Source organism: Malaclemys terrapin, chromosome 2, assembly GCF_027887155.1.
Source record: "Malaclemys terrapin pileata isolate rMalTer1 chromosome 2, rMalTer1.hap1, whole genome shotgun sequence".
Classification (NCBI taxonomy): Eukaryota; Metazoa; Chordata; order Testudines; family Emydidae; genus Malaclemys; species Malaclemys terrapin.
The window spans coordinates 244,997,568-245,012,755 of NC_071506.1; the positions used below are offsets into that span (position 1 = coordinate 244,997,568).

The following is a 15,188-nucleotide window of genomic DNA, read 5'->3' on the forward strand; positions in this document are numbered from 1 at the left end:
ATGGGGTAGTTAACAATTGACGTTATTAAAGATTGCGAAGTTAAAACAACATTCCTATGTGAAATATTACAGGATGTTTTGACACAAGTGATATTAAACTGAAGGGTCTAAATTAGATTCAGGGTGATGTACTATCAGTATAATAGAGTGCTAAAAAGGTACCTTTAGGCATGTTTTCATGAACTTTTAGTTCGGGGCAAGCTGAGCTGTAAATCTATCTAATGCTAACAAGCCATGCCCTGATTCTGACTGTGGGCCCTGCTACCGCACACTCACAGGTGCTCTGGCTTTGATCTATGCTGCTTTGAAATGGGAGTAGATCACAATGCGCTAGGGAACTGTTAATGTGTTGCAGCAGGGCCCATACTGACAAACGGTGCATGGCAGACTAGCACCATGTAGAGTTACATCCCAGCTTGCCCAGAACTAAGTGTTTGCATAGATAAGCCCTTAGTGTACACAGTACTCTATGTATGGGCCAATGCCTGGTCCTAGTTACATCATACAATCACAGAAATGTACGGCTGGAAGGGATCTTGAAAGATCATTTACTCCAGCCCACTGAGGCAGGGCCAAGTACCGTAATGAATCCAGAATAGATCCAGTGATTTCATTGCTGCAGCTGAGACCAGAATTTAGTCCAGTGATTCCCAAACTTGTTCCGCCGCTTGTGTAGGGAAAGCCCCTGGCGGGCCGGGCCGGTTTGTTTACCTGCTGCGTCCGCAGGTTCGGCCAATCGCGGCTCCCAGTGGCCGCGGTTCGCCACTCCAGGCCAATGGGGGTGGCAGGAAGCGGCGGCCAGTACGTCCCTTGGCCCGCGCCGCTTCCAGCAGCTCCTATTGGCCTGAAGCAGCGAACCGCAGCCACTGGGAGCCGCGATCGGCTGAACCTGCAAACCCAGCAGGTAAACAAACTGGCCCGGCCCGCCAGGGCTTTCCCTGCACAAGCAGTGGAACAAGTTTGGGAACCACTGATTTACTCCAATGTATTCAATCCTGTCACCTCCTCTGAACCTTCACGCAGGTGTCGGTGACCAGTCTTCAGAGACATGCCTATTTCAGTAATAGAAAAATCTCAGAACAAAAAAGAGTCAGTCTTTTAAATGACGTACAACACAAAAAATATAAATAGAATGGGGAGCAATTGTGGTTCCTTAGGACACATGGAGGTGGTGGCCACTTTAAATATCTAATATTCACTAAAATGTTTAGAATCATACAAAACTGAATCTGGTAAAATTATTGGATTCAGATATGATACCATCTGAAGGAACTGTCAAATCTCCATCTTAGCAGGTACCTCTTGAAATACTTGTAGACAACAATTTACCACTTCCTTAGTCATTCTCTCTCTTTGGTCACACCTCTAACTATATCTAGATACATATGGCAATTTCTTAAACAGACGCCATACAAAAATGCAGAAACAAGAGAATGTCTTAGTGTTGTGTAAAAGTTTAGTTAGAATATGTATGGGGTGCTTGTGACTCCTGAGTGGCAAACATGCCACAAACTTTGCTGAAAAACTAGAAATTAGAAGGGCTATTGAAAAGGGTTTTTTTCATTTGTTTGCTTTGTTAATACTGGACTATATTTTTGTATCTCTACACCTGCTAGGCTCAGAGGGTGAGAAAAACCTTATCAGCCAGATCCTCAGCTAGTGGAAAATTGATATATCTCCACTGGCTTCAGCAGAGCTTTGCCAATTTACACCAGCTGAAGATCTAATCCTGAGTTCTAAAATAATTTCTCTCTATACAAACATCATGATACCAATGGGCTGTCAGACCTAAAAGCAAGGGCTGCATGTCCCATTGGAAAGCCAGGAATCTATTCTTTCCAGTAGTTAAAAGGTTTTTTAATGGTTTGTGGTTATTAAATTAGAGGCTGCTTAAACCTGTTCAGTGGGATGAAATAATGAGTCCTGGGGAAGACAGATGAGTGGACAGAGAGCTGATGGAGTACCGATAATTGCATGATCAATGCTGTTTATCACATGGACATCATTACCATATGGGAAACATCTAAGTGGTAGTGGTGACAGTTTTTAAGCAGCCCCTCTGACCACTTCACCTAAACTCTGCCTACTCATCCATCTTCTACAGAACTACTTCTAACATTCCAGACTTCTGAGTAGATTCAATCACCATTTATAATAAATAATTAAACTCCCAGAAAAGTACTCTCCCCCTCCTCCCCCCGAAATGAGAAATCCGCCCCACAACCACCCTAAATTAGTGTGGCCCAAGGGCTAGGTGAGGCAATATTCAGTCTTGCATCTGTGACAGGTTTAATTCCAGACTTCTCATGACCCTCCAGAGTTAAAAAGGCAGCTTTATATAACTGACATGGGCAAGTCTCCACTTCCTAATGAAATACCCAGCACTTGCTTCTAGCTTTGGAAAATCCTGAGATATTGGACTTTATATTCATGACAACTTTATGTCTAGAAAAGTTACTTTCGTTTATTTATAGAGTTTTTTTAATTTAGTTATAATTTTCATCTCCTTCTGAGACCAGTTAGCGTAACTTTTGTTATGGAAAAACTCTTCAGGGGATTTGTCGGTAGAACTTCTGGAAAAGCACTCTTTTATCAGGAGAGCAAGCAAAGATTCAGGTATGAGAGCGGTGATGCTTATCTAATCTGCTGGATGTCTTTGAATATATCACTGCCATGACAGATAAGGGAAATTCAGTGGATGTTGTACTCTTAGGTTTTTCAAAGTGCATTTGACAAGGTTCCACATCAGAGATAAAGGGCTAAAGCAAAAAATCATGAAATAGAAGATAATATGGTGTGATGAATAAAGTACTAGATTAACAGTAGGAAACAAAGAAAAGCCCTGGATGAAAACTTTTCAAGATAGAAATATGTTACAAGAGGATTAACCCAGGGTGAGTTTGAGAGCTTCTAATTATTGTCATAATTATATTAATACAAAATGATTTTGACTACTATTGAAGATAAGGCCTCTAAGAGAGTAGAAGTGGAGGCAGAGCAAACAGGGCTTGATCTTTAAGACTTTAAGGCCAGAAAGGACCACGATCATCTAGTTTGACCTCCTGCACATCACTCCTGTAATAGACCACTAATCCAGCCAGAGATTAGGGAAGTCCTCAAGTCTTGATTTAAAGATTTCAAGTTACAGAAAATCCACCTACTCTAGTTCAGATCAGCAAGTGACCCATGCCCCAGGCTGCAGAGGAAGAACATGGGGGAACATTCCTTCCTAACCTGAAATACGGCAATCAGTCAGACCTTGAATATGTGGACAAGACCTACCAGCCAGGCACCTGGGAAATAATTCTCTATAGTAACTCAGAGCCCTCCCCATCTAGTGTCTCATCACCTGCTTTTTGAGATATTTGCTAATAGCAGGTATGGATGGGCAATATGCCTTGGTAGGCAACTTTGTCATATCATCCCTTCCATAAACTTTTCAAGCTCCACCTTGAAACAAATTAGGTTTGTTTGCCCCTCCCCCCCCACTCCTCTTGGAAGGCTTTTTCAGAACTTCGCTCCTGTGATGGTTAGAAATCTTCATCTAATTTCAAGCCTAAACTTGTTGATGGCCATTTTATATTCATTTGTTCTTGTTCTTAATTAAAGTTAAAAGAAAAAAATTAAGGGACTTGTGCTTATTCTCACTGGAAAATACGCCACTTTAAGGTAACAGAGACTTTCAAAGCACCTTCTTCCGGAATGTGTTGTCAGCTCTTGGGCTAGATCCTGATTAAGTAATGCTGAGTAATGCCTTACTCTGCAAAGAGTCTAATTGAAATAAAGCTCAACTCAGCATGAATAAGCGTGGCATAATAGGGTCCATCCTCAGAGTCAAACCACACATTACAGATGAGTAGGAAAATACAGCCAGTAAAGTTATTGTAAAGGTCACCAAAAGGCACTGTCTATTGGCTGATTCCCAGCAGCTATGCCTAATATGCTAACTTTCCTTGATTGGATCCAGTTTTCAAGCTGCTCTGTTATTTGCTCTATTAGTCAAATTGTTCTATCACTAATTGGCTGTTTTCCTTGTTTTCTGCTTACCTTTTGTCACATACTTATATATGTCATTAATTTTAGTAGACATGGTGTTAACTTCAATTTCCAGCACAAGAGTCACTTTTTCAGAACTTTCTGTTCTAGCTACTATTCCAGAAAACATTTCAGAAGGTGGCAGTGAACGTATATTATACAAACACACAAGATGGTTTGAAAAGGTCCAGTCCGGCCTGTTTGCTTGTACATAACGCCGCTCGGCTACTTTTTCCTTCTCTTTTGTTCGACTGTAAAGTTTCTGCAGAAAATTAAGTTTCCCCTCAGACAAGTCCTCCCACTAGATAGAAGACCAAAAAGATTGTGCAGGACTCAAGACTTCCTGCTGTAAAAATCCCCACCTCAGTGAGCTTGGTCTCAAAAGAAGCAGCCAATTCTAGTCTCCTTTGGGCTCATGATACCTGTCACTGCTCCCTCGCTTCCTTTAAAAAGTTCTCCCCATAGCCACTAATGATTCCCTTTCCTCAGACACACAAAGATGATTTCAGGAGTGCCCAGCAAGGAGCAGCTGTGACCATAAAAACCCAATCTGCCTTTGTGTCACATGCTCCAAACAGTTTTCTAGTAGTTCTACACGCCATCCCAGAAACAATAAGAAAACAAAAGGAAAAAACAGACAAAATTGCTTCCCCATCTGGAAGCTTTGCATCTGCATAGCTGGCAAACTGATGTCATGTTTGAAGTAAAGATGTTGATATTGAAAAATAGAAGAGATCATACCCAGTGAAGAGATATCCAGAGAGGGTCACTGCAATCTTCCTATAGATAAAAATGAGGATTTGATAGCTCATGGCTTGACAAGCTTCAGATGTCACATCCATTACATGCAAACTTGTTAGATCTCTTTTGTGTTGTTTTTATTGAGAGGATACACACACATGCATAAGCTCAGTTGGCCCAGTGTTTTCAGTTTGTAGGAAGCAGAATGAAGGAAGTTTATTCAGGAATCAAAAAAGACCTATTTCAGCAGAAGGATGAGAACAGCAAATACAAGATTGGAAATATCATCTATAATCCACTGTCACAGGGTGGGCTGGCCCTTTTAGGTAGTTGGGCTGAGCCCCACCGGTGCCTAGTTATCCATCCCCAGGTGACGGATATGGGCTTGGGCCAGTGGTTGAATGGGGTGTCAAGGATTATCTGAAAGTAGCCAGGGTGGGGGCTGGACTTCCTATAAGCAGGAACCTTCTGTATCAGTGAGAAAAAGGAGAGAGATTTAGAGGGGACCCAGGTTCAAAGAGGACTGGGGGAGGAACTCTCCATACTAGCCAGAGGGACAGGCCTGGCTAGAGCTACCTGCAGAGGGGAAGGAGCAGACACCTTAAAGGAGCAACAGACTAAAAAGGGAGACACTTGAGGAAATGCCAGGCAGAAGAACCTGCATTTTGGAAAAAAATGTTGAGCCCAGCAAGAGGCTGAAGAACATGGGAACTGGGGGAAATACTTGTTTTGATTTCAGTTGAGATTTGAACTGTGAGGTTCTTGTAATAAACCAGAGCCCACAAAGGAGTGTTATTTGACTCACATGAAAGACTGGGTACAGTTATTGAGAAGTCCAAGAAGGTTAAACTGAGGAAGTGGCAGGGTCCAATGACAGATCGGGCAGGTCCTGATTGCACCCTTTTCTTTGGAGGGGCATTTTGGATTTAGATATGTAAGGGCAACTAGCTACATGTTAACAGCAGATATCATAACTATGACAATATCTGTAATGCAAGTCACCTCTAAGCAACATGAATGTAGTGTAATAAGAAAATATCTGCAGTATGGGCCTGTAAGTATGTTATGTGAAATAAGAAGTGGAAGAGAAATGCAGGGTTTGATTCTGAACTCACTGATACCAGTCTAAATCATGAGTAATTCTACTAGAGTCGGATCTGGGCTCACTCCCTCTAAATCTTAGATCTGATAATGCCAAAAGATTATTATGATGCACATGGCAGAATAAGCAAAGACTGAAAAAAGACTCATCACTTCCTATAAGTCGTACTGATCTGTAATCCTCTCAAGGCCTTATATGATGCATATGTGTGGATGCTTTATGAAATTAAGGGATGGTTTCTGGAGTCAATCCTTTTTTTCCCCCTCCTCTGGCAGTAATGTGATAAAAAATCTCACAGTGCACAGATTTAATTGGGATTTGGACATCTAAATCCCTTAGGAGCCTTGGAAAATCCCAGGCCTAATATGCAACTTTACAGGAATATGTGTTCTAGGATAGTAATTTTCACAATATGAAATGGACTTAGGTTTTGGGATACTGTTTTTAAGTAAATTAATCTGTTCTTGATAGACAATCTGATCAACGAGGAGGGAATTCTCCTGAAAGAAGTTTGCATAGAAAGTGTATTTATAGAGAGATGGCCAGAGTTAGACTATAAAATAAAAATATGCTATATCATTAAAATGCCAAACACACTACTTGCAAGTCAACTTTAATTGGCAAAAGTGCACATCTGGCAACCCTGTCCACATCAGAACTTCAAATATCAAAGGGTAGAATCCCGCTGAAGTTGTGCTGCCCTTGCTGCAGGCTGAGATCTATAGAAAGTTTTGGTTTCAGCACTTCCCCTCCCCCCCCTCCCCCGTTCTTGGGGGCAGAACTTGCACCTAAACATGGTATTGCTATTTTAATTAAATAAATATTGTCCATATATTCATGAAGAGATAAAGTGGTTGTGTTTATGCTGTTCATATGTGTATGTTAAGGAGCTCCATCAGAGTCTAAAAACAGTAAAGTACTGCACATATTTTGCCCAAACCCACTCAACTTTGTTTTATTGTGGGGAAAGGAGGCTGAACCTGGCAGCAAACTGAGTGGACACGTTTCTTAGCTGCTATAGTCTCAGTCCAGACTTAGCCTTTGTTTTGACCTAAGTTTCATGATGGATTTATTGCAAACTGTGCCTGTGTTTCTACTAGAGCCATCAATTACTGGCCAATACACTGAAGGGGACAAAAGAGAGTGGAGAAATCAGACTATTTTTCACCATGTGTCTCTTTCCAGCAGTCATTGCCTCATCACTCCCAGAATCTTGCTCGTCTTCTTTAGCCTACTCTACAGTCAGAGAGCTCTGTTAATTACTAACTATTAGTTAATAACTGTTTGAACTACCCGACATGAAAAATGACAAAACAGACCAATCTGCCAACATCAGAACAGAAAACAGAAGGGAAGACAAATACGTTCTTTGTTGCAAATTCTTCACTTGACTCCAATTATATGAGATTAATATTATTTATGTGTATTATAGTAGTAGCTAGAGATCCCAATCAAGGATCAGGGCCCCCATTGTGCTAGGCTCTCTCTAAACAAGTCATAAGAGGACATACCTTGCCCCAGAGATCTCCCAATCTAGCTTTATGACAAGATGCAGAAGGTGGGTGAAACAGACAAACAAAGTTAGATAGGACAAGGTAACTAAATCTAGCACATTGTTATATAGTGGGCAGTAACCTACTAATCTACAATAGGCAGAAAGCTCTCAGATATCAGTGGTACAAGATCAAACCCTAAACAAATACAGAATTCTACAGGAGATTTAGAATAGTTTTGAAATCTAGATGGTTTATTATCTCTCAGATTATACTCTTTTAGAGCCACTATAATATCAAAACCACTAGCTGGGTAAGGAACGGTTGGTATCATCATTTAGATAGATCTTCACCTTTGACTGATCTTAACTTCAGCTCTGAATGGTGGAGGTGAAATTCTCCAATGGCTTTAGAGCCAGCACACAGCCCTTCACATGACAGAAGATATGGGAAGGGAGTGCACGGGGGGAACTGAAAAAGTATCTGACCCACAGGGTATTCTGTGTACTCCCATATGTGCCACAGAAAGGGTCTCTGCCACACACGTCAATGTGGAAGGCCACAATGGGAATTTGGGATTATAGAGATCCTGTAGCCCTTAGAACTCCAGCAACTGGTACAGAGGGGTGGTAGCCACTATCTCAGCCCATACATTAGGCTAGCACCTGTCAGAGAAGAAACATAGCAGCCCAGAGCTTCAGCATCGGGCTAGGAAGTAAAATTCATCTCTCAAACCACAGCACTCCACCTGCACGGAGCATCAATATTCAGAGTCTCTGTGGGTGGAGTGAATTTCAACGTGAACTTTCAACTGTTTATTTTATTATTTAGCAACAGGACTATTTCTCAAGCCACTGATGTAGTTAAAATGCTACAAGACACCAATAGTATGCTCTGTTTGTTGTTTTAGGTCAAATAAACTTTGTACAGTTTAAAAAGATTGCTAAGAGGTAGTGTTTTAATTGTCTTGTTGTAGGCTTTAGTAAATGATCATTCCTAAATGCAGGCTTTTTGTGCAATATGATTTAATCTTCTAGAGTCTGTTCAGAACAAATGAGGTGGGGGAGGGAGGGAATTGTTATTTCTTTGTTAACTCTGCATTTTTATGTGGAACAACACACTGTTGACCGCAGAAAAGCATCAGAGAACTCACAATTCCCCTGGAGCCTCCTATCATATCAACAGGATGGTCATGTCATAGGGAAATACAAGGTCATTTCTACTTTCTATTAGAAGATACTCTACCAGCGTTTTGTTTTGGGTTTTTATTTTAAATAAAATATCTAGAGTTTCTGGCCTCGTGAAGACAATGGGGTCCTGCTGCAGGAACAACAAAACTCAGCATAATTATTTAATTAATAGTTTATTAAGTGCCCTTTGCTATGTTATCAGGGTGCATTGATGAAAATACATGACACCCTCTCTTGCACCTTTCATCCAAAAGTCCCAGAGTACTTTAGAAAGATAAACAAATTAAGCATGACGGGGTAGTTACATATTATAGTCCCCATTTCTTCTCCTATGCTACTTCATCCTAGCAGGTTTTCCCCCTCATGTCTGGGACTCTGGAAGCTTATCTCAGAGCTGTCTCTGTTCCTTGTAGGCCCTAGCTCAGGGCTGTCCCATGGATTCCTGCCCTGCTCCCTGTAGGGCTTCCAGCCTAACTTTTCCAGGCCCTCCCCCAGAATTCTCCTTGCTCCTCTCTCCTGGGTCTCCCCCTCCACTGAGTTCACAGCTCTATTTAAGGAGTTCTCTCCCTGATCCCCCTCAGCTGGGGTCTCTCGTTAAGCTCCATCACACCCAGCTGGATCACTAGTTTCTAGATCACCAGAGAGGCTGAGGAATAGCTGCTAAGTCACAAGCAAGTCTAAACCCAGCTTGCCTTAAAGGGCTAGCCAGCTTTTGACAATCTCCATTGAGGACACCCTGTTTCCACTCCTTAAGAGCTCAAATCTAGGGGTTTCCAATGAGTGGCTATATGAGAACTGTGATTTATTTACTTCTATTTTTGTGTATACATATTGTGCATATTACACCAAGGCTCAGAGCCAAAGAAGCCCTGGTGAGTTAAACACAAATATGACAATTAGCTGCAGAAATTAGGTTTTTAGAAACTTGGACAAAACTGAAACTGTAAATCCATCCCCTCCTGGCTGCCTTTGCCCTCATTCATCCCCTTCTCTCACCCTTCTTTTTGACCTCTCACTCTCCTGTGGCTCCATCTGCACACAATACAAGCATGTTGAGGTTCCCTCATCCTCAAAAGGCCATCTCTTCACTCCATCTGCGTCTCAGCTACCTCCATTCTCTTCTTTCCCAGGACTCCAAACTCCAGTTTAGATCCCATCTGGTGCAGCTTCTGCCCTTTTCTCTGAACTGAAACTGTCGTAAGGTCATTAAGAACCTCTTCATGGCCATATCTCAGAACTTGAACTCCATCCTTACCCTCCTTGATATCTGACACTGCCTTTGACACTGTCAGTCATACCCTCCTTAATATCCTGTCCTCCTTGAACTTCTGTATCTTCATCCTCTCCTTGCTCTCCTAATATCTTCAGCTCTCTTTCTGTAGGAAAAGAGAGGAGAACCCAATCTCTATAGGAATCTCTATTCCCTTTATACCATCTTGTTGTGCAATCTCATTCACTCACATGATTTCAGCTACCATCTTTATGCCAATGATTCAGAAATCTACCTTTCTGGTCCTGACCTGTCTCCCTCAATCCAATCCCAAATCTCCACTAGACCTCTTACATCTACTCCTGAACATCTCAATAACAGCTTAAACAACATGGCTAAAAACAAACTATTTATATTTCTTCCTATACCCTTCCCCTTCTCTCCATTGTTACTATCAATAATTCCATCAACCTCTCTTTCACTCAAGTCCATAATCTAGGAGTCATCTTTCACTCTTCCCTATCCCTTAACCCACACATCCAGGCTAGGTCCAGATCTTATAGCTTTCTACTCAGTTCTGTGTTTAAGATCTAACCTCTTCTTTCTATTAACACAGGTAAAACTTTCATTCAGCCTTAATCATATCCCATATTAATTAGTACACCTCTACCCCGATATAAGGCTGTCCTCGGGAGACAAAAAATCTTATCGCGTTATAGGTGAAACCGCGTTATATCGAACTTGCTTTGATCCACCGGAGTGCGCAGCTCCGGCCCCTCGGAGCACTGCTTTACCGCGTTATATCCGAATTCATGTTATATCAGGTCACGTTATATCGGGGTAGAGGTGTATAACTTCCTCCTCTCTAGCTTCCCTGACACCTATATCTCCCTATCCCTCCTATCTTTAATCAATTCAAACACAGCTGCTAAAATCATCTTCCTTCTCCAGTGTTCTGTGATCATGTCACCCCCATCCATACCTCCTCTGGCTCCCCATTTCCCTTTCCCACCATATCCAGTACAAGCTTGTTGTCCCAGCCTTCAAGACCTTACAAAGCTCTGCCCTCCATACACATCTGCCCATCTCTTATGTTGTCCCTATGCCCATTACTACTGCTCTGCCAAAGATGCTAGCCTTCACTGCTTCTCCTACAACCACTTTGGTGCCTTTTTGAACGCTGCCACTTATGCATGGAAAGTCCTTCCTGAATTAATTCATAACTAATCCTTTCCTTCAAGTCTCTGCTCAAGACTCATTCTCTTTCATAACTCCTACAAGAAACTGGCCCACTAGTCATGGATAGAATGAAGAACAGTCAGAAATAAGTAATATGTATCTAATAATAATTTAAAAGTATATATACAAATTGTATTTATTTTGCTTGTGTCCTTGCTCTCCAATCCTTTAAACGTCACTTGTCTTCCTAGACTATAAACTCTTTCAGGCAGAGACTGTGTGGGTGTGAACAGTATCTAGCACACTGCAGGCACTACCAGAAGGCAATTAATAATTCAATAATAAATGTATAATGTAATTTTATAAGGTACTTAACTTTTGCTGAGCCACTAGGTAGGAGCAAACCCAAAAGTTAACTCTGTTAGCTGCAATTTTGGTAGGAGTTTTGGCAGCCGTAATGTAAAGTTTTATTGTGGGATGTTGCACCATAATAGCCAGCATATTGAATTGTCCAACTGCAATAATACACTTTTCAGACTTTATACTGCTGCAAAAATACTTTCCAAACAGGCAGCTCTTCAAAGCTTTCTTTAAGCAAATGTAGCAGTGCTGCAGATCATATGTTGTCAAGATGACTCAGAACTCCGGGATGAGGCAGTGCAATGCCCTTTTCAATTAAGAAGCACCCATCCTTCTATAAGAAAACTATATAAAATCAGTGCATTGTTTTTGGTCTGTTTATATTCCAAACGTCCCTTCCCATCACCACTAATTACTGATTCCTTCAATGGGGCAACAGCCAGCTACTATACCATGGGAAGGACTATGAGTGTATCAGGTCACAGAAGGAGGCTTATTTATGAAGCAGGAAAGCTTCTAGTTGCACACTGATATTTTAGCAATCAGCAATGGTGGGAAGAAAATAGATCACTTAACATTATTTTTTAAAGCTTGCCTCAGTATAGAAACTACGCTGAAAATAACAACATAAAAAGTTTAATTGTAAGTCAACAGATATTTCTCTTGTGAGTGAAAGGGATGAGATTAACATTGCATAATGACTTTGTCAAACATGGATGAAATGCGACATCAAATTTTTCAGGAGCATCAAGGTTGGTAAATAAAAGATCTGAAATCATATGTATGGAAAGACATAGACTATTCAAGAAACTAGGAGGCATGTTAATCTCCAGTTTAGGCAGAGATCCAGGCCACTATTTTGAACTGTAATGTTGTACTTGACTGCAAGTTTAGATATTTGTAACAGATGTGGCATGTGCTATTGCCATATGTGAAGGGTTCAAAAACTTCAGGGGTCCACAAGTTAAATTGTGTCTTAGTATTTCAAAGTATTTGATTTTTTAAATTATACACATTGTGAAAGCATTTAAAACTGCTGAAAACATTGTACTATATCATGTCATAAATATAGTCTCAGCACGAGGAAATTCACACGAGGAAAATAAATGATGCATACAGGTAACTGAATGTGCTATGAAGAAACAATGTATTATTGAATCAGACAAAGAGAACACAAATTGCCAGAACTTCCTTCAAAGTTTTTCAGAAGAAGAAACCAAAGAATGTAAAAATTCACTATGTATATATTTTGGATGGAAAATTAAGCCTACCACGATCTGGGATTGCAACAGTCACCTAGAATGCATGATTATTCCAGGATCTTAGTCCATGACAACATGTTCTGAGAAACGTTTTGTAATATTAGGTAAAAAGATATCCATATCAAAACACATAGTATATTTAATTGGATTTACATTGACTAAAATTATTTCCATTAGTATTAGTTTTGTAGTGATAGTTTATATATAAGTGGTTTCACATTAGTACCTAAACAGTGAACACTTGCAATCAGTTTACTTTTTTATATTATCAATTACTGTATTTTTGTTTCAATTTTAATACGTATGTCCATGCTCATTAAACACAACCATAATGCACAAAATGCATTCAAAAACTGACACTGCACTAATTTACTGCTGTGAGTAATTCTTCAGCAAAGTTGTTGCAAATAAATTTCTTTCTTCCTCTTGGTGAATTTAAAAAACAAACAAGCAAAGAAAATCAGCCTTTCTATACAAATCCTCAATTAGATTCAAAAAGCTAGAAATCATCTCCAAAAAAGCACCTAGGGACCATTTTAAATGAAAAGAAATAAAAAAGGCAATGGAACTATCCCTTCAATTTCTGGGTTAATTTTTATAGCGCTGCAGTAGGATTACTGTCCCCTAGGACCCACAGGAAATGAGATATGCATCTCAGTGAGAAAACATTTTAAAGTAAATACTGCTTTTATCTGATGTACTTGGTACCCTCCTGGTACATTCCTCTGTCTGGATTACAAACACCTTTCTAAACACAATTTCTTACTTTTTCTGTGAAAGTGATTCTGTTCTGATTGTACAAAGGTACTAACATGGCATTCCAGAGTAAAACAAAGCTTTCCTATTTTTAAAATCTGAGTTAAATGCACCCATATTCTTAAAAGCAAATGAATCTACCTAACTTCAGACTGTCACTGATGCAGGAAGTTGGAAGACGCACATCTTCCCGGCATTCATAGATCAGCCACACTCAGGGAACATGCAGTAAAGGATCATTTGGTCTATTGCAATTGCCTGTACCTCAGCCAAGGGGCTACGTAGCTATGAAACCCTCCCCACACCTAAAATAGGTTTAAAAGAATAACCTGAGCTAACCCAGCGTCACCCCTTCTTGCTATTGACTAAGGCAGAGAGGGTCACTCTCAGCAGCAGGAGGGCTTTGGGATGATCAGTGCAATGTTGATAACTGCATCCTGTGTACCTCATTGGTGGGTCGACTGCAAAGCCCCCTCCCCCTTTGCTGTGATTTCTATGCATGGCGCAGCATCATACATGACTAGCATTTGGAAAGAGCCCATTTCACCGAAGACACGTCTCCGGGGCAACAAGACACCAAATACTCGGCTGCCGGTGAAGCAGCACAAACAGCTCTCTACACCGGCTCCCACCACTTAAAAAGCCCGAGCCGATCGCGAGAACCCAGCCACCCTCCTAACCTGCTTCCGATCCGAGCGGCTGCTGACCCGAGTGTTGAGCACCCCGTGCACAGTCTGGGTGCCGTCTTCCGGGCGGGGGATCAGGCGGAGGGGGACGATATTCTGCCTCTCCAGAAATCGGTTTTCAGCCCTTCTCTCCATCTCCGTCAACAAGGCGGCTCCTTGGGGAGGGAGAAATGCACACGATCACCCAGCTGGCCACGCTATGCTAAGCTGTGCTCGCTACAATTACAAATACCCCCCATCGCTCTCGCTCTCGCTCTGCGTGGAAGGGGGGAATAGTGTCTCTGAGCCATGCTTACAGCTCACAGGGCACAGAAAGCGATGTGGTGCGGGCAAGATCTCCATCTTAATGGGGCCTTTTAAAAAATGTACCCTTACACACACCGCCTCCCACCTCCAAACACATAGACATGAAATGTAGCTCGTGTTCGTAGCAGCTGCATGATGTGTTAACTGCACCGGTGTGGTTCCTACCATGCACCTGCCAGACACATAGTTACCATTGGAAAGGGTAAGCCCCCAATTAAAGGTCATTGCATGCGGCAATCGTAAACGGTGGTAACTTACCTGCCTGCCTGGAATGAACCAGAAAGAAGGTCCCCAAGGCACAGAGCATCAAGGAGAGCAGGTAAGCAGACGGCTGCATGGCTGTGTCCTTCAGTTCCCCCCACCCACCCGCCTTGGAAATTATCAGAGACAGGTCAGCATGGTGCAATATTGAGCAGCTTTGCGCTCTCGCCGTCCTGTGTGTTCTATGTCCAGCCGTGCATTGCTGCTGCTTCCTCAGTACTGCATTGTGTTTTACTGGCTTCCGTTAGCCTTCAGGATCTTTTACTGCATTGGGTGGTTTGCTGTAGCTTAAGTGAATTCACGCTCCTCCCATCTCTCCTCATCCACATTCAGAGCCCTCTAGTAGAGAGACTATATCAATAGCCAGCTAGGCTTCCTGAAAAATCGCTCTCCAGGACTTTGGAGAGGGAAGATGAGTGAGTGAGGTTAGCTGGGAAATGTAGTTATTAAAGCCCTGCACTAAGGACATTAAAAATTATACTGGTCAGAGCATTAGAGGAAAAAGTATAAGGCACAAACTTGCCCCAGCAGGGGTGCACTCAATAATCTAGTAGGTTATTTTTATCTCTAGTTTCCATGACACCTGTATTATTATTGACATGCCACT

The 15,188-nt window shown here is 41.6% G+C and overlaps 1 protein-coding gene across 11 annotated transcripts in view; it reads right to left on the reverse strand.

The window, feature by feature from the left end:
- The window catches only part of ADAM22 (ADAM metallopeptidase domain 22), a 211,548-nt gene extending 196,670 nt beyond the window's left edge, over nucleotides 1–14,878 (reverse strand). For 8 of the 11 annotated variants that reach the window (XM_054020544.1, XM_054020542.1, XM_054020539.1 and 5 more), the window contains exons 1-2: nucleotides 14,579–14,878; nucleotides 14,009–14,169 (exon numbers count right to left, since the gene is read on the reverse strand). In XM_054020544.1, the coding sequence (XP_053876519.1) occupies nucleotides 14,009–14,169; nucleotides 14,579–14,657 (240 nt within the window). In that variant the 5' untranslated portion in view covers nucleotides 14,658–14,878. The remainder of the gene's footprint in view (nucleotides 1–14,008; nucleotides 14,170–14,578) is intronic. The other 3 variants (XM_054020546.1, XM_054020543.1, XM_054020541.1) reach the window with 1 other exon arrangement.
- Nucleotides 14,879–15,188: the final 310 nt, after the last annotated feature.